Source organism: Nelumbo lutea, chromosome 1 (genome assembly GCF_056320005.1).
Source record: "Nelumbo lutea isolate HS-2025 chromosome 1, American lotus-T2T, whole genome shotgun sequence".
NCBI classification, from domain to species: Eukaryota; Viridiplantae; Streptophyta; class Magnoliopsida; order Proteales; family Nelumbonaceae; genus Nelumbo; species Nelumbo lutea.
The window spans coordinates 90,647,432-90,673,665 of NC_142684.1; the positions used below are offsets into that span (position 1 = coordinate 90,647,432).

The following is a 26,234-nucleotide window of genomic DNA, read 5'->3' on the forward strand; positions in this document are numbered from 1 at the left end:
CTTGTAATTAAATCCAAAATATTAATTTTAATAGTATAAAAATAAATATTTTGAAAAGTAATTTGAAAACAAAACCATTTTCTTCCCTCCTAGTGGTGGGCAAGCAATTTGACCATTTGGGGTCAAATGGATTAATAAATAATGTCATAATTAAATAATAAAAATTAAAATAAATAACTATGAAATGCAAGAAGTATTTTTATTAATGATGAAAATGGAATGCCAATTTCAAAATCTACCTAGAAATTAAATGATGTCATAGTCAAATAATAAAATTTTTAATAATAGAAAATACAAAAAATCACGAAAATAAGTTTTATGCATAATAAATGATTTTATCAATGATGGAAATGTAATACAAAATTTAATGTCAACCTAGAAATCAAACAATTTTTATTTTTAAATGGTGGGTTAGTGGTTTGAGTAAAATGAAACCATAGACAAACAAAAATTAAGTAAAAAATATTTTATATAGTCTAAATGAAATATATAATTTAAAGGGAAATTTATAGTCAAAGTCGGTTGTACATTTAAAATTAGGTTGCAGATTGGTCCAGAAACCAACCAAACTCTGAAAATTGGCTCTACATTTCAAATTATAAAAGCCCCCTCCATGTCATCAAAGACTTATGTGGTTGTTGCCAACATGGGACTCTTATTCTATGTTGGACACAGCAAAAAACCTACATCGGAAATAGGTTTTCAGTTTCTCTCCCACTCCCTTAGTCTCTCAATCTCCCTCATTTCTCTTTCACTCTCACAATCATCTCTCGATCTCCAGCTCCCTCTGTCTCTCCCACTCTCTCTGCTTCGATTTATAGCCAAATCAAAACCTCTCTCTCTATTGTTCTCCTTCAATCTTTCTCATTCTTCTCACTCACTCTCCCGTTCGATTAAAATCTCCTTCTCCCTCAATCTCTATCATTCTCCAATTGGTGTAAATTTCATAGCTAAGAGTTTCTTGTGAATTTTATCAAACTGGTGTAATAAAATTTGAGCCAACCAAATTGGTCTCATGTTCTTTTATACAATTTATTAATACCATATAAGTGTGTAAGAAAATAAAAAAACAAGAGAGGGAGAGGGAGAGAAACTGAGGGAGAACAATAGAAATTAAGGCTCTGTTTAGTTTGTACAAAGATTTAGGTGGGAAGGGAAAATATGGGATGGGATGGGATGGGAAACTGTAAAAGTTTACACCTCCATTGTTTGGTTTTAGATATGAGAAAATAAATGGGAAAACACTATGATGGAGAAGAGAGGAGAGAGGGAGGAAGTAGATCTGGGTTCGAAAGGGGAGGTAGCAGAAGAAGAAGAAGAAGCCACCTTGCTCTGCTTCTAGGCTCGAATGGGGAAGGTAGCAGATTTGGGTTTAAAAGGGGAGGTAGAAGAAGAAGAAGAAGGAGGAGAAGCCGTTGTTGCTGCTTTGTTTTTGCGTTCGAACGGAGGTAGTAGATCTGTGTTTGAAAGGGGAGGTGGAAGAAGAAAGATTTGGGTTCGAAAAGGGGAGGTAGCAGATTTGGGTTCGAAAAGGGGAGGTAGTAGATTTGGGTTCAGGAGAAGCCACTGCTGCTGCTCGAATGGAGGTAGCAAATATGGGTTCGAAAGCCACCACCGCTGCTTTGCTTCTAGATTCGAACGGATGTAGCAGATTTGGGTTTGAAAGCTGTCGCCGCTACTCTGCTCTGCTTCTAGATTCGAACGGATGTAGCAGATTTGGGTTTGAAAGCTGTCGCCGCTACTCTGCTCTACTGTAACAATGCTTTCTTAACTTTTTTCCACTAGGGTCGCATAGTTTTGGTGCGACCCCAAATCCACAATTTTGGGATCTGAGATCCCACATTTTTCCCATCTCATCCCTCTGTTTCCCTCAAATCAAATAAGAGAAAATTAAATATTTTTAGAATATTCCCTTTCTCATCCCCGTCCCACAAACCAAACAGAGCCTAAGGGAGAACGATAGATTGGCCGAGAAAGAGAATGAGAGAGGTTGAGGGAGAACGATTTGTAGAGAGAGAGAATGAGAGAAATTGATATAAAGAGTGTAAATGCAGAAACCAAAAACCATTTTTTTTTATTATTTTCAAATCACATAGTCACTGAGCAGATAAATATGAATGTGAGTGAAAGAGTGTGAGGGAGAGAAACTAAATATCCTTTTTTTTTTTTAATTTTTCAACCACCTAACATTAAAGGGCAATTTCAGTATAAGCCTTTTATTGTGTTAATTATGAATTAAGAGTCCCATATTGGCAATAGCCACATAACCCTCCGATGACATGGCGAGGGTTTTTATAACTTGAAATGTAGAGCCGTTTTTTGGAGTTTTGTTAGTTTATGGATCACTTGTAACCAAATTTTAAATATACAACCGGCTTCGACTATAATTTTCCCTAATTTAAAACTAATCCAAAAGCAATGCTATTTCTTATAAATGGTGGGTTAATGATCAAACTTTTCAAAAAATGCATGATGTCATAATTGAATAACAAATATTTAAATATATTTTTAACCATATTATTACTTTTTTTAATTTTTAATTTCTATGTTAAATATGATATATCTAAAATTCAAATAATTAATATATTAATTTCTAATAATATATATATATATATTACGATTGTATCTTACGAAAAGCTGTCCGAAAGTAGAAACCCCAAAAAACACATTGAGAATTGAGAATATGTTCATGTATGTACGTGTACCGGCCACGAGGCAATCTCCCCCCAGAATACAATGCTTTTTAATTGCATTGAGTGAGAACTTGAAGCGTGTCAATCAGAAGAACACTCAGGATCTGCTACTTACGAATTCTTGCCATTTGATCAAAGAGTTGAAAACTCCTGCCAAGTGCCAACGTTACACGTTCCAACACCCTACTAACGTAATCCGACACCGCAGGTCTGTTCAAACTTCAACGTTCAAACCGTAGATACATCTATTCCCTGAGGCCTGAGCTCTGACTTTCAAGCCTCACCTTTCCCGCTGCGTCTGTTTTTCTGTTTCTGCTTGTTAGCTCGTACGAGTGCGTCTCTGCAGTTCCTTAGTTGGAGGGAAGAGAAATAGTTGAAAAATGGCGGAGAGCTTGGAAGATTTCCAGCCCATGTTCGGGAAAGCAAAAGCAGAGTGGGAGAACCTGCGTTCCTTCCCTCTGCTTCTATTCATGTTTCATGTCCACGCCTTGGATGCTTTTAGCCTGAGAGTGCATGTCACTGATTTCCACTCTTATACATGGGAGGCCACTCGATCAGTTGTAGAGCTCGAAGAGTTGGTAGGCTTTTCATTCTTCAATTTTACTATTTCCTCGATATCTTAAGTCATGCCCACACGAGAACTGAGAAGGACGAGAAACGAATTGAGAAAAATCAAATGACACTTACACCTTAGAATCCAAATCACTGATATTCAATGAATTTTGAGTCGAATGAGCAAAACCCATTACCCATATGATATGAGAAACAAATTTGGGCATTTGAGATACCCTTTCTAACCCTGATGAAACCCCTTTTTTGGGTTTTTGTAATTTTACTTGTTCTAAACTTGGGTTTGTTGGATTTACACCGGGCTGTGGTGAAAAGGTTTAGGGTAGATGAGCAAATGAGATTTGACCATTGATTTCTTTATTTTACTTACAATTTGCAATTTGCCTTATTGTTGTGCAGAGAGACAGTATTGGCATTGGTGGTTCATGGTCTGACTTTGTTGATTATCTCATAGCGTCAACTAAATCTGACAATGTGAAACTTGTTTTAAGTGCTTCCCCAACAGCTGGTGATAAGGGTGAGTTATTTTCTTCTTTATCCTCATTTTCCTAGTAAATGGTGGAGTTTTCGTTCTTTCTTGGAATGTAGCAATATTAGTAGAAGTGCATTTGAGATAATATAATTTGTTTACAGGAGTCAGGAGAGATTAGATTAAACTTTCTTATTGTTTGTCCTCTTTATAGTATAGTAATTCTATTTCAAAGATATGGTCCTGAGCAGACTAATAACGTTATTGACATTAATAATAATTAGATGAATTAACACTTAATATATTTTTCTAAAATTACACTGAATCTGCAGGAAGGATATGGATTGTTTTTTCAAATTTGTGATGAAGTTAAAAAAGCTGAGTCATGTTACAGAAGAAAGTCTTTCCTTTTTTTTTTCAAATTTGTCAAGCATTGGCCCATAAATGCAATGCTAGGATTTAGTGATTTCATCTCTGCTGTAGAAGCTTGGTTGCTTCTGGAAATTACAAAAAGTATAATCCAGATTCTAATGTTGCCTTGGAAATGTTTACAATCAATTCCTTCAGAGTCATTGATCAAAAAGAAAAAAAAAAAGTTCCCGCATAGTCAATTTAAGCTGGGAAGTCGTCCCCTTCTGGGATTTTTTTGCACAGTGACTAATCAATGCCTCTGTAAATCCTTGGGATTTTCTCTTTTGAGCTGAAGTTTGTTTTGGCTTTTGCTTTGTACATATCCTCATGTACATCCCCTGTTTTTTATGAAAGTTATCCTTTTATCTCAAAAAAAAGGTAAGTAACCAAATTGTAATGCCAAGAAGGGAATGGGGAGGATATTTATATGAAGGTAAGTGTACTAGATGTTTGCTTTGATTCCTCAAAGAAGGAAGTTGTTGCAATAGTTTTATTTTTTGGATTCAGAATTTTACAAGGTTAAATAAATTAGTTCAACTAAGGGGATGTTTTGTACAGCGGTGTTGGGTTTGCATTGTGTTTTGGGTTGGCCAATACAATTTTGTGAGAAATGTGTTGCCGCATCATATATGAGTGTCATTTCAACTAGAAAAATGCATGTGTGAGAAACATCAAAATGTTTTCAAATTATTTTTTTGAGGAAAATTTAACCATAATGCAATCAACAGGCATTATAAGATTCTGAACAGAGGAAGAAAAATTGTTCGTGTAGCAACAAGCAAACTTCAAAATTGCTGTGTCATTTGAAATCTATGCTATTGCCACAGAAGAAAAATCAGAACAAGGAATGAATTTGTAGGGAATTAGGAAGGCATTAAACATTTTCTCTGCAACGTAGTTTTTTCTTTTTTATGTTGCTACATTATTTTCTTTTGGTTTTTATGAATCATGAATAATTCAGAGTGTTCTATCTAGCTTGCCTACCTATTACTTCTCTCTTTTCCTTACTCGCCTTTGTGGCTATTGCACTGGAGAAATTAAGAAAGGATCTCCTTTGGTAGGTCCTAGAGAGGACAAGAAGCTACACTTGGTTTTATGGTATTCCATTTGTACTCCCAAGGATTGTGGGGGTGTGGGTGTGAGGAGGTTGAGAGGGGTGAATGATGCTTTGCTTTGTAAATAACTATGGAGGCAAGTAATTGAGGGTAAGTATGGTAGCTTCTGGGTTGGTCCACTCTCTCTTCTCACCTTTCCCATGGCACTAGTGTGTGGAAAGGTATTGTGGTGAGCCTTCCTCTGTTTCAAAGACATATCAAATTTAAAGTAGGGGAGGGAAGCAGTGTCTACTTCTGGAAGGACATTTGGTGTTTAGATCAGCCTTTAGCCGAGGCCTTTCTGACTTTGTTCTCCATTGCCTTTAACAGAGATGGTGTGGTAAGGGGATTTCTTGGAGTTTGTTAATGGTCAGTTAGTTTGGTTCCCCAGGTATCGAAGGAAACTTAATGACTGGGAGGTGGATGCACTCCAAAATCTGTTAGGGAGTTAATTATCAAAAAAAAAAAAAACTGTTAGGGAGTTTGTAGGAGGTTCAAGTCAATCTGAACTCTAGTGATACTAGAGTGTGGACTTGTGAAAAGAATGGATGATTCACTACTAAATCTTGTTGTGCAGCCGTGTTTGGTAATGGTTTTAAAGTGGCCTGATCCTGGTTTTGGAAGTCTTAGGTTCCCTCAGAGATTGTCTCTTTCTTATGGCTTGCAGCAAGGGGTAAAGTTCAAACAGTGGATGTTTTACTAAGGCAAGGCTTGACCTTCAAAGGTACCGGTGGCTTGTGTGGGTCAGCTTCTGAATCTGTAAATCATTTGTTGATTCATTACCTGCTTACTTATTGGGTGTGGTGTCATTTCTTTGGGCTCTTTCATATCCAGTGGGTCTTACCCTGTTCTGTAGCTGATCTGTTATCCTCTTGGGGGTATGGTGCTTTCTCTGCCTGAGGAAAATGCTTGTGGAGGTTCCTACCTTTTGCTATTTGTTTGACAGTCTCGAAGGAAAGGAACTGTAGGATCTTTGAGTCTAAATCATAGGTTGTAGGATCAGTTATTGGTAGAGTGGAATGGTTGTTGCAGAATTGGACTGGTTGCTCTAATCATTTTGTAGGACTGCCAGCTAGTGCATTTTCTACTAGTTGGTTGTCTATCATATTTTGAGTATGTATAGGAGCTGATTGTATATGTTCTGTACATATTTTCAGAGGCACACTTTTTCTAACTGGGTGAGGGTTTCTCACCCGCTTCCTTTTTTAGCTATTAATACAAATTTCATTTTACATCTTTCAAAGAAAAAAACCTTCTACAATCTTGCAGTCAATTGCTGATATCTACCCCTGGATCTAAAAGTAAATTACTAAGCCCAGCAATATTACTTCTTTTGAATTGAAGCAAATTTAACAGAGATTTTCTGTTAAACAAATTAAAGTTGAAAGAGCAGCATGTGGAAAAAAAAAGCAAGAAAATGAAAAATCATCATTATTCAAAGAGGAAAAAGCAAAAAGAATATACATAAAGAAGCTGATGCAGGTTCTGTAACTTTCTTAGTGTCTTGCAGAAAAGGAAAAGAATTCATCTTTTATAAAGCCAAGGCAATCCCGGAAAGTGGTCTGGGTCAAGCCATACTTAGTGGGATAAAGTCATAAAGATGTGAACTTATATTGTCCTTAGGTGAACATATTAATCATTTTATTCTTAAACTTAGTTTAGCCAATGCTTCTGTGGTTGTGGTTTGTTTAAGCTATTAGTATTCAGTATCACATTTTCATCTTTTCTGCATTATAGTCTTTTTGTTGGTGAGTAATCATGGTTTCCTTTGTTTCTTGGGCACTAGTAAGTGTTCATGTGCTTTCCATGCGGCAATTTTTTATGATGATGATAGCAAATGATATGTTTCTAAAATTTTCTACATTTTTTTTTATATATTTGTCTATAAAAATTACTTATTTGTTACACTTGTTTTTGTTTTATATGGTGAATATATGATATTAGAGATGTGTCCAAATGTTTTCTACAAATTATTTTGTATTTCTTATACTTTTGTGTGTTTTCATTTTTTTTAAAATTTTATTATTTAATCATGACATCAAGGGTCGACACATTTGACTCAAAAAGTTACTTCTTAACTCACCATCAATAAAATCAATTATTCTTTGTCACACTTATTTTTCTTTAATATGCTAATTAATATAAAATATTAGTTTTTTGATCTCATTTTAATTTTTATTATTTAATTATGACATCATGGGTTGACACATTTGACCTAAAAGATTGAATTGTTACCCCAAATAAGAAAACAATTTCACTATTGGGTTAGTTTTAAATTTTGTATTTTATTCCCATCATTATAAACAAGTTTTGTTTATTGTGTTTAATTTTTAATATGATTAATATAAAATTGATATGTCTAAATTTTTTCTAAAAGTTTATGTATTTTTCATATTTTAGTCTTTGTAAGTGTTGAATATGTAGGGGTATTTCTATCTTTATACTTATGTTTACGTGCTGATGTGTAAGATTATGTTAGATTTAGTGTCCCTTAATTAGGGACACATGTGTCTTTTCCACAATTTAGTAATATAAATCAATTCTGGCCGAATGGGAGAGTGATATTTTTCTTTCATTCGAACCAGTTCTTTCTCTCCCTTCTCATCTCTTCTTCTTCTTCTTCTTCTCTCTCTCTCTCTCTCTCTCTCTCTTCCTTGACTGTTATCAGCTTGATAGGATTCAGGGGCAGACCGAATCTTAATATGGTATCAGAGCCAAATTGAGCAAATCAGACCTGCCCATAATTCTGTTCTCTACGCACCCATTCTAGGGTTTTCTCTTGGTTTCTTTGTCATCTGTTGGAGATAAGGAAAATGGCTAAAAGGAGTGGTCGCCCTCTTCCCTTGGAGGTTTCTATACTTCCAGTTGTGCTGTTTGTGGTTGGTTGCTGTGGTTTCTAAGAAGCCCTCCCCTAATCAATGAAGAGAAGAGGGCTGATTCGTGTGGTGCAGTGGATGTCTTGTGTGGTCTGATTTTTGGGTGATTAGGTAAGGGATTTCTATGCAATTCCGTGTTGTGAATCAAATCATAAGTCTATTTTAGATTGTATGGTGGGATTTCAGATTGTAGTGTGCTAGTGTTTATGTTTTCTTTTAGTATGATTCGAAAGGGGAGTGGTCCTCAAACAGTGTGGTGAGTATTTAGGTAGTCGTGGGGTAGGCTTTGTGGTGTAAAGAGTGCAATTTTCAGCAGTACTAAGTGCTGAAACCAGTGTGTTCAGTGTGTGGTGTGGTCTAGTGTGCAGTGTGCCAAATTCAGCAATATCAGAATTCAGCTTTGGGAGACAACAGTGATAGCAAGACTAATGTGATGGTCCCTACTGACTACCTGAATGATCAAATGACCTCCATTAAACTGAATGGAGAAAATTATGTACCCTGGGCTAAATCTGTAGAAGTTTTTCTTAAGGCAAAGAAGAAGGTGAAACACATAAGGGAAGAAAAACCCTCCACCGATTCTCATGAGTATGATGACTGGGAACAAGAAGATGCACAGATCATCACATGGTTATGGAATAGTATGGAACCCAAGATTAGTGTAAACTTCATGTTTCTTGACACTGCCAAAGAAGTGTGGGATCATGCTAAGAAGTTGTATTCGGGTTATGACAATACAACCAGAGTATATCAGTTGTATCAGGAATACTTTAGTCTACAACAGGGTAATCAGTCTTGAGGAGTACTATGCTAGTATGAGAAACATCCGTAATGAATTGAATGTTTATCAACCCCTCACTTTTGATGTCAAAATTCAGCAACAACAGAGAGAACAACTTGATGTAACTCGATTTTTGGTGGGGCTGAAATCTGAGTATGAACCAGTACGGGCCCAGATACTAGGAGGATCAGCTCTTCCTTACTTAGAAGAAGTGTTTGCTTGACTTAGGAGGATTTCCATTGGATCTACCGAGAACACTAGTGTTTCTGATAGATTAGCCTTTACAGTATCGAGGGGCCGTGGTGTTAGAGGTGGAGCTCGGGGAGCTCAGTCTGGCCGTAGTGGTAGCAGTGGACCGGTATATGGCTGGAGTGGTGGTGGTGGACCTACCTATAACCATGGTGGTGGTCGTACTGGAGGTAGAGATTTAGGGGGAGCCCATGGCCGATGACGTTGTTTAGGTCCGAGGAGGTGTATACACTGTGGTATGGATGGACATACCATTAATTATTGCTATGACTTGCATGGTCCACCTTCAAATTGGACCAATCATGCCATGACTAGTGACAGTAGTTTCAGACAGGAGAGCCATTTAGTTGATCAGATACTTCCTACATCCACAGATGTTCTTGGGAAGGAGATGATGAGTGTTCCCTGTGATGAGTATGAGAGGTTTGCTCGGGCCACATCTCAGTAGAACATGGCCACTCTCGCACACTCAGGTATGGCTTGTTTGGCATCCACACCCAATCCCTAGATTATTGACTCTGGAGCTTCCGATCACATGATTGGAACTCTAGGTGTGTTTTCTTCCCTCTCTCATTGCTCAACATCACAATCCGTCACCCTTGATAATGGCTCCACATCCTCCATTTGTGGTATTAGCAGTGTTAACGTGATGACCCCCTTACCTTTATCCTTAGTTCTGCATGTCCCTAAGTTTTCGTTTAACCTTATGTCAGTTAGTAAGTTAACCAAGTCTCTTAATTGCTTTATTACTTTTTACCCTTCTTCATGTGTTTTTCAGGATCTCAAGATGGGGATGAAGATTGGTGGAGGGCATGAAGCCGGTGGATTGTATTATCTTGACGGTGTTGGAAGAACGCCAACAACTCTCCAGTCATCTCTCTCTCCTCTCTAGTGGCACTGCTGATTTGGTCATCCTTCACTGAAAGTTTTGAAGTCTTTGGTTCCTTTATTGAGTCATCTTTCTCTTTTGGATTGTGAGTTGTGTCAGTTGGGGAAACATCATTGTGTTCTCTTTAGTCTTAGGGTTGATAACCATATGTCGAGTCCTTTTTCTTTGGTTCATTCAGATGTTTGGGGTCCTTATAAAGTAATGCCATACAATGTATATAGATATTTTGTCATTTCTGTTGATGATTATTCAAGGATGACGTGGCTCTATTTAATGAAAGAAATGAGTGAATTGTTTACCATTTTCCAAATATTTTATGCTGAGATTCGCCCGATAATGGCCGTGAATATTTATCTTCATCATTTCAAGAATACTTGGACCAACATGGCATTATCTATCAGACTTCATGTACCTACACCCCACAACAAAATGGAGTGGCTGAGAGAAAGAATCGTCATCACACCCTTTTGGAGTGATGCAGTGCTTATTTCTTGCTTTTTGATTAACCGGATGCCCACATCTATCCTTGATGGTCATTCCCCATTCACCACTTTGTTTCCTACCTTGTCCCTGTTTCCTCTTTCTCCTCGGGTTCTTGGGTGTGTTTGCTTTGTCCATAATCCGGGGCCAGGAAGGGACAAGTTAGATGCACGATCCACTAAGTGCATATTTCTTGGCTATTCTCGGACTTAGAAACGGTATAAATGCTATCATCCTAGCTCTCGACGTTCCTTTGTGTGTGCTGATGTTACCTTCTTTGAGTCTACTCCGTTTTTCTTGGGGTCTGGTAATGTTTCTTCCTCCTCATCACCTCCTCCCCTTCCTCTTCTAGTTGCGGATTCCGTTCCTCTTGTTCCAGCTGTGACCAAGTCCTTGCCTCTAGTGCCACTATTTGTTGAATGGCCACCTATCTGTCAAGTGTATAGACATCGCTCACATGTACTGGCTCCTCCTCCAGCCCATCATCGTCGATAGATCCGACAGTTGTCCCCACATCAGCCCCACCCCCAGTATTTGACTTTGATCTTCCCATTGCTGTGCGGAAAGGTAAACGCAGTTGTACCTTTCACCTTGTTTCTAATTATGTTTCTCTCACTCACCTTTCTGCTTCCCATCGCCAGTTTATCTCCTTGTCCTCTATTGTTGTCCCTAAGGATGTCCAGGAAGCCCTTGGCTCTCTAGGATGGCGCCATGCAATGGAAGAAGAACTCTTAGCTGTAACTCATAATCATACATGGGACCTCACTTCTCTTCCTCCTGGTAAGCAGACTGTCGGTTGTAAGTGGGTTTATACTGTTAAGTACTTACCTGATGGTAGTGTAGAGCGGTTGAAAGCTAGACTAGTTGCCAAAGGGTACTCCCAAACCTATGGTATTGACTACATAGAAACATTTTCCCCGGTTGCTAAGATTGGTTCAGTTAATAGTGCCTATTTTATAATTATAATGTCAATAAATAAAGAATAAAAAAGTATTTTATAATACATAGTACAAACTACTTGGCGATTAAGTGGGGCGTGCCTCAAAGGGCACCTTGTCGCCTTGACAACTATGGTTGGATGTAAATGGGTATTTACAGTGAAACATAGGGCTGGTGGCACAATGGAGAGGTATAAAGCTCGTTTAGTGGCAAAAGGGTTCACTCAGTGTATGGGGTGGATATGCAGAAACTTTTGCACCAGTTGCTAAGATGAATTCCATTATGGATCTTTTTTCTCTTTAGCAGCTAACTTCGATTGGAACCTTCACCAATTGGATATCAAGAATGCATTTCTAAATGGCTATCTTAAAGAAGAAGTGTACATGGTACAACCCCTTGGTTTCTGGGCTTAACGTAATGAACAAGAGGTATGCAAGTTGAAAAAGTCATTATATGGCTTGAAACAATCGCCAAGAGCTTGGTTCAACAGATTCCAGGTAGTTGTACAACAAAAAGGCTACAAGCAATGTCAATCTGACCATACAAAATTGCAGCCCTAATAGTGTATGTTGATGATATAGTTATCATTGGTGATTGGAAAGATGAAATTCAAAGGTTGAAGGGATTTCTTGCTACTCAGTTTGAGGTGAAAGATCTAGGTCATTTGAGATACTTCATTGGAATTGAAATTGCCCGCTCACAAAAGGGTATCTTCATTTCTCAGAGAAAGTATGTCCTAGATCTGTTACAGGATATAGGAAAATTTGGAGTGAAACCTGTTGATTCTCCTATTGATCCTAATCACAAAGTAAGTGATTGTCTAGGTGAATTCATCAAAGATGTGAAGCAATTTCAGAGGCTTGTAGGAAGACTGTTATATCTCCATGACCCACCTTGAAGCAGTTGAAAGAATTCTCAGATATCTTAAGAAATTCCAGGTGCAGGTTTATTGTTCCAAAAGCATGGGCATTTGAAGGTTGAAGTGTATATTGATGCAAATTGGGCAGGATCACTAGATGATAGGAAGTCTACCAGCGACTACTGTACCTTTGTGGGAGGAAACTAGTCACATGTAGAAGCAAAAAGCAGAATGTGGTGGTTAGGTCTAGTGCTGAAGCTGAATATAGAGCAATGTCTCATGGAGTGGCTGAAATAATGTGGTTAAAAAATCTATTGAGTGAGTTTTTAGGACTAAAAATATATAATGTAAAAAAAATAATATTAGGCTTGAGGGGCCAGATTTGACAGCTGGCGCACTTCACATAAATTAAAATTTAACTTATTCTGGTTATGGGGAGTTAAGCAACCATGCCATGTATGAAGAGTGGGGAGGTTGCTCTAACCTCCCTACCCCATAACTATCTCCTCTATATAAGGGGGAGATGAGAAGAAAATTGGGCGGAAAGGGAGAAGAGAGAGATAAAAGAGAGAGAGAGAAAAAGGAGAGAAGAGAGTGGAAGAGAAGAAATGGAGGGAACCTGTAGTTTTGCTGATTGAGGTGATTAAGGACAAGTGTACACAGGTATATATCTTATCTTTTTCTTCTATCCCTTTAAATTTTATCTATTTTAGTCCTTATCTTATCATTTCTTCTCTCTCTCTCTCTAAAGAGTTCTGTTAGAACTCAAAATCTTATTTCAATTTATATATACATACCTGGAGGATTCTATCCACCACAAAAAATGTGTAAAACAAATACAAAGAAAAGAGACTAATACTTGGGAACTAACCATTGTTATGTTTGGTGGATCCTATCCACCTCAAAAGAACTTTCAATGGCCCACTTCACATAAATTAAAATTTAACTTATTCTGGTTATGTGGGGAGTTAAGCAACCACCCCATGTATGAAGAGTGGGGAGGTTGCTCTAACCTCCCTACCCCATAACTATCTCCTCTATATAAGGGGGAGAGGAGAAGAAAATTGGGCGGCAGATAGAGAAAAGGGAGAAGAGAGAGATACAAGAGAAAGAGAAAAAGGAGAGGAGAGAGAAAAAGGAGAGAAGAGAGTGGAAGAGAAGAAATGGAGGGAACTTGACCACTCCATGTATGAAGAGTGGAGAGGTTGCTCTAACCTCCCTACTCCATAACTATCTCCTCTATATAAGGGAGAGAGGAGAAGAAAATTGGGCGGCATATAGAGAAAAGGGAGAAGAGAAAGAAAAAAAGGAGAGAAGAGAGATAAAAAGGAGAGAAGAGAGTGGAAGAGAAGAAATGGAGGGAATTTGTAGTTTTGCTGATTGAGGTGATTAAGGATAAGTGTACACAGGTATATATCTTATATTTTTCTTCAATCCCTTTAAATTTTATCCATTTCAATCCTTATCTTATCATCTCTTTCTCTCTCTCTCTCTCTATAGAGTTCTGTTAGAACTCAAAATCTTATTTCAATTTATATATTCATATCTGGAGGATTCTATCCACCACAAAAAATGTGTAAAACAAATACAAAGAAAAGAGACTAATACTTGGGAACTAACCATTGTTATGTTTGGTGGATCCTATCCACCTCAAAAGAACTTTCAATGGATTAATCCAATATTATAAAATATAAAAAAATTCAATTGATAAATCTTTGGGTCCCATTGTGGATCTTATACACTTAAAAAAGGGGACTAATGTATTGCTGTGGCAGCTTATATTGCCACTTGTAAATGGCAAACCCCTGAAATGCCAAGAAGGGTTGCTTGACAAATCTTTGGGTCCCATTGTTTGTGGATCTTATCCACTTAAAAAGGGGACAAATGTACTACTGATTTGCCACTTGTAAATGGCCAACCTTTAGGACCCACTGTCAGCGGATCTTACCCACCTGAAAAGGGGACAAATGTGCTGGTTTGCCACCTGTAACAACATATGTTGCCACTTGTTACTGATAAATTTTTGGGACTCACTGTTTTCAGTTTGCTGCCAATTGTTACAGAGGGACCCACTGTTTTCAGTTATCATGAGTTAGTGGGTCCCACTATCAAATCAGTATAGTGGGTCCCACTGTTAAAACATTTAAGTTTAAAGTGAGCCATGCTCACTATTTAAATAGTATATATTAGTGGGGCCCACTGCTTAAATGTTCTAGTATAGCATAGTGCGTCCCACCCACTTGTCAGTGGGGTCCACTGTTGAAATATTCAAGTTTAAAACATTATAGTGGGCCATATCCACTATTAAATCAACCTAGTGGGTCCCACTATTAAAATATTCAGTATAAAACATTAAAGTGGGCCATGCCCACTATCAAATCAACTTAGTGGGTCCCACCTGTCAGCGGGGCCCACTGTTAAAATATTTAAGTTTAAAACATTAAAGTGGGCCACACCCACTATTCAATCAACCTAGTGGGTCCCACCTGTCAGCGGGGCCCACTATTAAAATATTCAAGTATAAAATGTCAAAGTGGGCCACATCCACTATCAAGTCATCATAGTGGCCCCACCCATTAGCAGGCCCACTATTAAAATATTCAAGTTTAAAACATTAGGTGGATCACACCTACTAGCAAGTCATCATAGTGGGACCCACCCATTAGTGGGGCCCATTGTTAAAATAATTAAATGTAAAATATCAAATTGTGTCACATCCACTATCAGATTAGTATAGTGGGTCCCATTTATTTGTGGGGCCCACTACTAAAATATTAAAGTGGGCCATGCCACTATCAAATGAGTATAGTGGGTCCCACTTCTTACCAATTAACGAGACTCATTGTTAAGATGCGTAAGTTTAAAATACATAAGTACCCAATGGTGTATGGGTCTTATGACCTATCTACCAATTGTGGGGCCCGCTCATGAGTATAACCCATTAAGAATCCAAGTTGATGGGACTACTTATACCTGCTATTGGGTTTAACCCTTACAAAGTAATTCTTTCACATAAAATCAAAATCAAAGGTACCCTTGTTTTGTGAATTATGATCAAAACATTGAGCTAGGATTTACAGTTGATAGACCTATGGCTTTATATTGTAACAACAAGGCAGCCATAAATGTTGTTGCTAACCCAGTACTGCATGATAGTGTTAGAGTCGGCTGTACAAGGGTAGTACAGTCCTTTTATGTTTAGTTATATATGTACTGCTCAGCTGATGTGGCCCTCACTTAAGTAAGGGCACAATGGTAATCCTTGTATATCTTAGAAGAGTATAAATAAAAGAAGGGCCGACTAGAGGGATTAGATTTTTCTCTCTAGTTCGGCTATGACCTTTTCTCCTTTTCCTTCTCTTTCTTCCGATCTGAACATATACGAACATCTAATCTGAGTTTTATCATGGTATCAGAGCCACGATAATCAGTTCAGATCAATTGTCTCATTTTCTCTCTGTTTTGCGCATTCCTCTCTAGAGTTTTGCAGAATTCTCATTGATATTTAGAAAGTTTTCCAGAAAGAAAGAAAAGGACTGGTTGTTTTCTCCTTTTGGGGGTTTTGATGCCTCTAATGAGTGCAGTCGTTGTGGTTTTGTGTGGTTGGTAGAAAATCCTCTACTCGCAATTCGAAGAGGGCTGGTTTTGTGATGGTGACAATGCAGACTTGGTACCCTCTAGTCGACAGGTACATGATCTTTGTGTTAGACAGTCTTGTATGCCCTTAGCTTCAATCGGATTTGATGTACTTTTGTTATTTAGTGGAAATAAATTAAAGTGCATGTTTGATTCATGTTGTTTGGTATAATTCTGTGTAAGACCCTAAAACTGGACACTTATAGAAACTTGTGTTAGTTTTAAATGTTCACAGCCATTGGATAGGTCTAGGGAGATTTATCTTGCCAAGGCTGATACTGATGTGCCACCAAGTGTTGTGATGGCTTGTTTCGGCCATCAGGGTAAGACCCAAGGCTTAACTAACTTAATCTGCAGATATGATTAAGATTAACCTCTATCCAAATACTGATTTGGATTGGGATAACTCCCAAAATATTGGGAGGTTTCTTAATCAAGAAGAAAGAGAAGAAAACCCTAGCAAAAAATATCAGATTTCGAACTAAGGGGTTTGAGCAAACAGGAAACACACCCTGCAATATGAGATTTGATCTCTCACAGACTCTAGAGAGAAGAGACAGTTCTGCCCTCTTCGTCCCTGGACTTCTCCTCCTTCAGCCGCCGCCACTACCTGTTGGAAGATTGGATCTTTGCAGCAACAGGAAATCAAGAAAGCAGTTCTTGACAATAGTCTTGCAAGAAAGACACTAGGATTCGGTGTTCAAGGTTTCCAGAGGATTCTTGTGAAGAATCCAGTGTGTAGGACGTACCCTACTGGTTCTGTTCCATCCACAGCTGTGTCATCTTCAGCAGGAGCGAATCTTGGTCACTTCTTTGGGTGTGAACACCAACTTTGGGAGATATTATTTCTCCGGATCAGGTATAATCCTTCCTGTTTCCTTTTGGTTCAGATCTGGTTTGTTTATGGTTCAAGTAGGATCCTTGAATAATGTATTCTAAATTTAGGGAATATGATTCCCAGTTGGAAGAAAGTAGGAAATTTTTTTTGAAATTCGCCCCTATTCCGCACCTTTCTTGGCGTCCATTAGATGGATCCTACCATTCTTTCACTTCGAACTAAGTTGTAGTATGTAGCAAGTTTCTTTTATATGTTGCAGAACTAAAAATATTATTTCTGAGTTGTGTTGTGAGGGTTTCTAGTGCTGACAGTAAACGACAACAATAGTGTTGTTGCTAAAAGTGGTGAACAATTGTGAATGTTGTTGCTGAAATAGTGGTGAATAGTTGTGAGTGTTGCTGCTGAAACCTGGTAACCCAAAGGGCAAAATATTCTAATGTTTTCTATTGTTGGGATAACATCCCAGACTGCTACTGGCTGGACCTTGAATTTTTTTTGTGTTAATATAGATTATATATATATAGTGAGTTGTGACTCATCCGGACCACACCGTTCATTATATATATAGTGGTGTTCAGTCATTCGTGTGGAGTGGTGATTTATTAGGGCAGTAGAGTAACAATTTAGTGGTACAACTTCCCACTGTTTTTTTTTGTGCAGTTATGGGAGACAACAGTGAATACAAATCAAGTGTGATGGTGCCTTCTGATTATTTGAATGTGCATATGACCTCTATAAAACTGAATGGTGAGAATTATGTCCCTTGGGCTAAATCTGTTGAAGTTTTCCTGAAAGCCAAAAAGAAAGTGAAACATGTGAGGGAAGATAAACCCCCAATTGATTCTCTGGGATATGATGAATGGGAGTAGGAGGATGCTCAAATTATGACTTGGCTATGGAACAACATGGAGTCCAAAACTAGTGTGAACTTCATGTTTTTAGATACAGCCAAGGAAGTCTAGGATCATACTAGGGTTTACCAACTGTACCAAGAGTACTTCAATCTGCAACAAGAGAATCGGAGTCTTGAGGACTATTATGCCAGTATGAGAAATTTACGAAATGAGTTGAATGTTTATTATCCTCTTACACCTGATGTCAAAATTCAGCAACAATAGAGAGAGTAGTTGGATGTGACTAGATTTTTAGTAGGGCTGAAATCTGAGTATGAACCCGTAAGGGACAGATATTTGGTGGATCTGCTCTTCCCTCTCTTGAGGAAGTGTTTGCTCGTCTTCGGAGGATTTCAGTTGGACCCACAAAGATTTCCACTATGTCAGATAGGTTTGCATTTGCAGTTACGAGAGGGGGAGGTCGTGGTGGTAGAGGAGGTCAACATGGTCATGGTCGTGGTCGTGGTGGTGGTGGAATGTATAATCGTGGTGGTGGTCGTGTTGGAGGACGAGACTTAGGGGGAGCCCGTGGTAGGGGACGTGGTAATACTTAGAGAAGGTGTACTCATTGTGGTATGGAGGAACATACTATCAACTTTTGCTACGATCTCCATGGCCCACTTTCAACCTGGGCGAATCATGCAGCTGTAAATGGTGGTAGCTCAAGACAAGAATCTCAAGTCATTGATTAGATCTCCACTACATCTACAGATGCTTCTAGAAAGGAGATGGTGAGTGTTTCACGGGATGAGTATGAGTGGTTCATTCAGGGTACATCTCAATAAAACACAACTACCCTTGCATACACAGGTATGGCTTGTTTGACATCCACATCTTCCCGTTGGATTATAGATTCTGGAGCTTCCGATCATATGACTGGAACTCCAAGTGTGTTTTTATCAATTTCTTCGACCTCCACTTCCCAATCTGTTACGCTTGCCAATGGCTCTACATCAGCCATATGTGGTGTTGGTAATGTTGACACTGACTCATTATCCCTCTCCTTAGTTTTATATGTTCCCAAGTTTTCCTTTAACCTGATGTCTATTAGTAAATTGACTCGGTCTCTTAATTGCTCAATAACTTTTTACCCTTCCTCTGTGTTACAGGATCTCAAGACGGGGATGGAGATTGGTGGAAGGCATGAAGCTGGTGGATTGTATTATCTTGATGGAGGTGGTTCGGTAACAACTCTTGGTCATCCGTCTCTTAGAGCTCTTCAGCTACTTGTTCCGTCGTTGCGTTGTCTTTCTAATTTAAATTGTGAGTCGTGTCAGTTTGGGAAACATCATGTCTCTTTTAGTCTTAGAGTTGATAGTTGTACATCGAGTCCTTTTTCTTTAGTCCATTCGGACATCTAGGGTCCAAACAGAGTAGTGTCTTATAATGGTTACAAGTACTTTGTAATTTTTGTTGATGATTATTCAAGGATGACATGGCTTTACCTTATGAAATAAAAGAGTGAATTGTTTTTTATCTTCCAGAAGTTTTATGCTGAAATTCACAATCAATTTGGTGTACATATTAAAATTCTTTGTTCTGATAATGGCCGCGAGTATTTTTCCACACTTTCAAGAATATTTGGAACAATATGGCATTATCCATCAAACCTCATGTACCTACACCCCTCAACAAAATGGGGTGGCTGAAAGAAAGAACCGTCACCTTTTGGAAACTACTCGGTCCCTCTTACATTAGATAAATGTCCTCAAACCCTTTTGGAGTGATGTTGTACTTACATATTGCTTTCTTATTAACCGCATGCCCATGTCTATCCTTGAAGGTCAGTCCCCTTTCTCTGTTCTGTTTCCCACGTTGTCTCCTTTTCCCCTTACTCCCAGAGTTTTTGGATGCGTGTGTTTCATTCATAATCTTGGGCCTGGAATGGACAAGTTAGATGCTAAATCCACTAAGTGTGTCTTTCTTAGCTATTCCAGGACTCAAAAAGGGTATAAGTGTTATAACCCTCATTCTCGGCATTCTTTTGTGTGTTCTGATGTTACATTTTTTGAGTTTGTTCATTTCTTCTCCAGGTCGGATACTTCTTTTCCTCTGTTGCCATCACCCCCTCTTCCAGTTCCTATTGAGGATCCCATTCCTCTTGTTTTGGTCGTGACTAGACCTGTTCATGGGCCGGGTGGCCCGACGGGTCGGCCCGGCCCTCAGACGGGCTTGAACAAGTTTTTTGGCCCGCGGGTTTAACCTCGGGCCAAAAAGTCCGGCTTGCATAAAATTCGAGGTGAGCTCGGGCTTTGCCAAAATAGACCAGCTCGAGCCCGACCCGGCCCGACCTATAGTTAAACCTAAGTAAAAGCCCTATGTGATGTCCATTTGAATAAGTTTTTTGATTTAAGAAGGTTGTTGATTCACTTGTAGGCCCATTTTTCATTTAAATAGGGGAAAAAATCTGAATTAAAATAGATAATGTCCATTTGAATAGGGAAAAATTTGAATTTCTTTTATTAGGTCGGGCTTCGGGCTTTTTATCAGGGCCTGGTTCGGGCCCAAGTTGTAGGCCCGTTGGTCGGGCTGGGCTTGGGCTTGGGCCTAACATTTTTCTGTTAATAAAGAGTAAAAGCCCAGCCCGAGCTTGGCTCGGCCCGGCCCATCAACAGGTCTAGTCGTGACAAAGTCTTCACCTCCAGTGCAGCTACTTGAGAGAGGACCACCTATCCGGCAAGTGTATACACATCGTTAGGCATTGACTCCTCCCTAGCTTCGTCACCGTCGACAGATCCGGCAGTTGATCCCACCCTAGCCCCAACCCCAAGTTCTGACCTTGATCTTCCTATTGCTTTGTGGAAAGGTAAACGCAGTTGCACTCTCTATCCCATTTCCAATTATGTTTCTGTATCTCACCTTTTGGCTTCCCATCGACAGTTTGTTTCTATGTTATCCTCTGTCTCTGTTCCCAAGGATGTCCAAGAAGCCCTCACTTCTCCAGGGTGGCGCCAAGCAATGGAAGAACTCTCGGCCCTGACTCGTACTCATATGTGGGACCTCACCACTCTTCCTTCTGGTAAGCATGTGGTTGGTTGTAAGTGGGTTTACACGGTTAAATACTTACCTGATGGGAGTGTTGAACAGTTGAAAGTTTGGTTAGTTGCCAAAGGTTATTCACAGTAGTATAGCATTGGTTACACAAACACCTTCTCTCCGGTTGCCAAAATTGGGCCAGTTCGTGTTCTGATTTCTCTTGCTGCTATGTTTGATTGGCCCTTGTTTCAGCTTGACATCAAGAATGCTTTTTTACATGGTGATCTTCTTGAGGAGGCGTACATGGAGCAACCACCAGGGTTTGTTGCTCAGGGGGAGGGTGAGAAGGTATGTAGACTTAAGAAGGCTATTTATGGACTTAAACAATCTCCCCGTGCATGGTTTGGGAGATTTAGTGTAGTGGTGAAGAAGTTTGGAAGGAGGTGTACATGGAGCAACCACCAGGGTTTGTTGCTTAGGGGGAGGGTGAGAAGGTATGTAGACTTAAGAAGGCTATTTATAGACCTAAACAATCTCCCCGTGCATGGTTTGGGAGATTTAGTGAAGTGGTGAAGAAGTTTGGAATGAAACAGTGTCAGGTTGACCATTCCGTATTTAGCTATGAATCAAATGCTGGGAAGATTCTCTTGGTGGTATATGTAGATGACATTGTAATCACAGGCAGTGACAGACCAGGAATCGACAAGTTGAAGACTTACTTGCATGATCACTTCTAGACAAAGTCTCTTGGCAAATTAAGATACTTCCTAGGGATAGGGTATTAATATGTGCTAGAGGAAATATGTTCTTGATTTGGTAGAAGAAACAAAGTTGTTGGGTGCCAGACCAGCTGAAACACCTATGGAACTGAATGTTAGACTGGGTAGTGATACAGGTGAGGAGTTTGAGGATCCAGGAAGGTACAGAAGGTTGGTGGGTAAGCTTAATTACCTAACCATCACTCGACCTGATATCTCATTTGCGGTTAGTGTAGTGAGGTATTTGAAGGGTGCTCCAGGTCGTGGTTTGTTGTATAAGAGTGGAAGAAGTCTTGAGATAGAAGGATACACTGATGCTGATTGGGCCGGGTCCATATCTGACAGAAGGTCCACTACAGGGTATTGCACTTTTCTTGGAGGGAACTTGGTGACATGGAAGAGTAAGAAGCAGATAGTGGTAGCAAGAAGCAGTGTAGAGGCTAAATATAGGGCTATGGCTCACACGACATGTGAACTGGTGTGGCTGAAGCATCTACCAGAGGAGATGGGATACTTGATTGACACTCCTATGAAGCTATACTGTGATAATCAAGCTGCAGTTCATATCTCCTATAATCTAGTGTTTCATGAAAGGACGAAGCACATAGAAGTGGATTGCAACTTTATACGTGAGAAGGTGCTTAGTGGAGTGATAAGTACAATATGTGGACACAGGAAATCAATGGGTACATCTGTTTACCACCAGCTTGAATCGGGGAAGAGTGGACTACATATGTAACAAGCTGGGACTATATGACATTACTCACCAGCTTGAGGGGGAGTGTTAGAGTCGGTTGTACAAGGGTAGTATAGTCCTTTTATGTTTAGTTATATATGTACTGCTCAGTTGATGTGGCTCTCACTTAAGTGAGGGCACAATGGTAATCCTTGTATATCTTAGAAGGGTATAAATAAAAGAAGGGCCAACTAGAGGGATTAGATTTTTCTCTCTAGTTCGGTTGTGACCTTTTCTACTTTTCCTTCTCTTTTTTATGATCTGAACATATACGAACATCTAATTTGAGTTTTATCAGATAGAACCAAGCACATTGAGGTAGACAAGCATTTTAAAAGAGGAAAGGTTGTCAAAGGGGAGGTGTGCACCCTCTATGTCAGGTCCGAAGATCAACTTGCGGACATCTTCACAAAAGGGCTACATCATTTGCGGCACAATGATTTATGTGACAAGTTGGGCATGATTGACATCTATGTCCCACCTTGAGGGGGAGTGTTAAAAGGCTGTTTATAAGTTATTTTCTTTGTTTTCTATTTCAGTGTCGCAAGGGTACTATTTGTAATTCCCCCCCTCTTTATGTTATGTTATGGTTGCCCTAATATAAATTCTTTTGCTCTCAGATCTCTCTTTTCTCCTCTCTCTTTCTCTCTTCTCTCTTCTCTTCACTTCCGCTTCTGGACAAGAACCTGAAAGGTTAAAATATTGGCCCACCATTTGGAAAACAATTCCATTTTTGGGTCAGTTTTAAATTTTATATTTTATATCCAACATTAATAAAAACAACTATCATTTATCACACTTGTAATCATTCATGAAGAGTGGGAGATGAGAGAGAGAGAGAGAAAAAGAAGAAGAGGGAGATACGATTGAGAAGGAAAAAAGGTACTACTGGCTACTGTCAGTTCTCTATTTATATTAACTTAATAAAAAGAATAGAAATTACAAATATGCCCCTGGTGGCACACCCTAGAACCAAACTAATAAGAAAAAAAAAGACAAGTGCCTATTGACAGTATCTTAAGAAGTTAGCCTACTAACAACAACTATAAAGTAACAAATAAATAAGCCTTACAACACTCCCCCTCAAGTTGGGCTGAATATGTCTATCATGCCCAGCTTGTCACACTCATTGTGCCGCGAGCATAGAAGCCCCTTTGTGAGGACATCAGAAAGTTGTTCCTTGGAGTTGACACAAGGGATGCAAATTTCCCTTTTTTCCAATTTTTCCCTTATTGAGTGTGTTGAAGTTTGACCTACCCTAGAATTCTATCTTGTTCGTTGACTATAAGGTAAAGTAAACAGCAAGTAGGAGAGGAAAGAAGAAGAGAGAAAAGAGAGGAAAGAGAGAAAGGCTGGTTCGAATTAGAGAAAGATTATCTCCCTAGATTCGGCCAGACCTGTTATTATATTATTAACTTATTGGAAAAGACTTAAGTGCCCTTCTTTAAGTAAGAAGCACTCGAACTAACATAACAGTACACATCAACATTCTCAACAAGTACAAAGACTGAAATACCCCTTCACTAACACCACTAACACTCCCCCTCAGGCTGGTGAGTATATATCATATAATCCCAACTTCTTACATATGTAGTCCACTCTCCCCCGACTCAAACCTTTTGTAAACAAGTCTGCCCACTGGTTTCCCGTACTAACATATGCAGTTTCTATCACCCCATTCAGCACCTTCTCTCTCACAAAATGATAGTCAACTTCGATGTGCTTGGTTCTTTCATGAAACACCGGATTGGAAGAGAAATGAACTGCTGCCTGATTGTCACAATAGAGCTTCATTGGAGTACTGATGTCATATCCTATCTCCTGTAGAAGGTTCCTCAGCCACACTAATTCACAAGCAGTATGTGCCATGGCCCTATATTCTGCTTCTGCACTGCTTCTTGCCACAACTGTTTGCTTCTTACTTTTCCACGTTACCAGGTTACCCCCTAGAAAGGTGCAATGGCCTGTGGTGGATCGTCTATCAGACATAGAACCTACCCAATCAGCATCGGTGTATCCTTCTACTACCAGTTTTCCACCACTCCTGTATAGCAAACCACGATCAGGAGCTCCTTTCAGATACCTCACAATCCTTAGCACTGCATTCCAATGTGGGACCAAAGGTTTCTGCATGAACTGACTCACCACACTAACCGCAAATGAAATATCTGGCCGAGTAATGGTTAGATAGTTTAGTTTGCCTACAAGTCATCGATATCTGCCAGGGTCTTCAAATACTTCACCTATATCACTGCTCAACCTCGTATTTGTTTCCATAGGTGTCTCAGCCGGTTTAGTACCCAACAACCGTGTTTCTTCCAGTAAATCAAGCACATATTTCCTTTGACACAAATTAATGCCATGCTTATATCTTGCTACCTCTATGCCCAAAAAGTATTTCAACTTGCCAAGGTCCTTTGTCTGAAAGTGTTCCTGTAGGAATGCCTTCAATCTGTCAATGCCCATTTTATCATTCCCAGTCACAATGATATCATCCACATACACCACCAATATTATTTTGCCTGCTGAAGAGTCAAAACTGAAGACAGAGTGATCAACTTGGCACTGTTTCATACCAAACTTCTTGACCACCTCACTGAACCTACCAAACCATGCTCGAGGGGACTGTTTAAGTCCATAAATAACCTTCTTAAGTCTGCATACCTTACCATCCTCCCCCTGAGCAACAAACCTTGGTGGTTGCTCCATGTAGACCTCCTCGAGCAAATCACCATGCAAAAAAGCATTTTTGATATCTAGCTGATGGAGAGGCCAATCATACATAGCTACAAGGGAGATGACAACATGAACTGACCCTATCTTAGCAACCGAGGAGAATGTCTCTGTGTAGTCAATGCCATAGGTTTGGGTGTACCCTTTGGCAACCAGCCGCGCCTTCAGGCGTTCAACACGACCATCTGGCAAGTACTTAACACTATACACCTACTTACAACCGACAGCCTGCTTCCCAGGAGGAAGAGCGGTGAGATCCCAAGTGTGATTATGATGCAGAGCAGAGAGCTCTTCTTCCATAGCACAACACCACTCTGGAGAAGTAAGGGCTTCTTGGACATCCTTAGGAACAACCACGGAGGATAACAAAGAGATGAACTAGCGATGGGAGGCGGAGAGGTGGGTAAGTGAAACAAAATTGGAAATAGGGTGAAGGGTGCAAGTACGTTTACCTTTCCGAAAGGCAATAGGAAGATCTAGGTCGGAGGCTAGTGTCGGAGCAGGAGCTGGATTTGTCGATGGTGATGAAGCTAGAGGAGCTGCAGCTGGTACACACGGACGATGTGTATACATGTGACGGATGGGTGGACGGTCAACCGACGGTGGCACCGGAGGCAAGGACATAGGCATGACTGGAACCAGAGGAGGTGGATCAGCCACAGGAAGAGGAAGAGGAGGTGGTGATGAGGAGGAAGCAGCAACACCGGACCCGATGAAGAACGGAGTAGATTCGAAGAATGTAACATCAACACATACCAAGGAACGACGAGAACTGGGATGAAAACACTTGTACCCTTTCTGAGTTCGGGAATAGCCAAGGAAGATACACTTCAGGGAGCATGCATCTAATTTGTCAGTCCTGGGACCCAGATTATGAACGAAGCAGACACACCCAAATACCCGAGGAGGAAGCGGAAACGGAGACATTTTGGGGAATAAGACACTAAAAGGAGAACGGCCATCAAGGATAGACGTGGGCATCCGATTAATTAAGAAACAAGAGGTGAGCATTGCATCGCTCCAAAAGGTTTTGGGAACATTCATGTGGTGCATGAGGGAGCGTGTGTTAGACAGTTTTGTATGCCCTTAGCTTCAATCTGATTTGATGTACTTTTGTTATTTAGTGGAAATAAATAAAGTGCATGTTTGATTCATGTTGTTTGGTTTAATTCTGTGTAAAACCCTAAAACTGGACATTTATAGAGACTCATGTTAGTTTTAAATGTTCACAGCCGTTGGATAAGTCTGGGGAGATTTATCCTGCCAAGGCTGATACTGGTGTGCCACCAAGTGTTGGGATGGCCTGTCTCAGCCACCAGGGTAAGACTCGAGGCACATGCAGTATGGGATTACT

General features: G+C 39.6%; 2 protein-coding genes across 3 annotated transcripts in view; one reads left to right on the forward strand and one right to left on the reverse strand.

Annotated features, from left to right (window-relative positions):
• Positions 1 to 2,569: 2,569 nt before the first annotated feature.
• Positions 2,570 to 26,234, reverse strand: part of LOC148876082 (uncharacterized) — a 57,193-nt gene continuing 33,528 nt past the window's right edge. The window contains exon 3 of the transcript XR_016105517.1: positions 2,570 to 3,334. The gene's annotated coding sequence lies outside the window, so the exon portion shown is untranslated. The remainder of the gene's footprint in view (positions 3,335 to 26,234) is intronic.
• The window catches only part of LOC148876083 (uncharacterized), a 55,018-nt gene continuing 31,857 nt past the window's right edge, over positions 3,074 to 26,234 (forward strand). For both annotated transcript variants that reach the window (XM_088966019.1, XM_088966018.1), the window contains exons 1-2: positions 3,074 to 3,271; positions 3,663 to 3,780. In XM_088966019.1, the coding sequence (XP_088822145.1) occupies positions 3,074 to 3,271; positions 3,663 to 3,780 (316 nt within the window). The remainder of the gene's footprint in view (positions 3,272 to 3,662; positions 3,781 to 26,234) is intronic.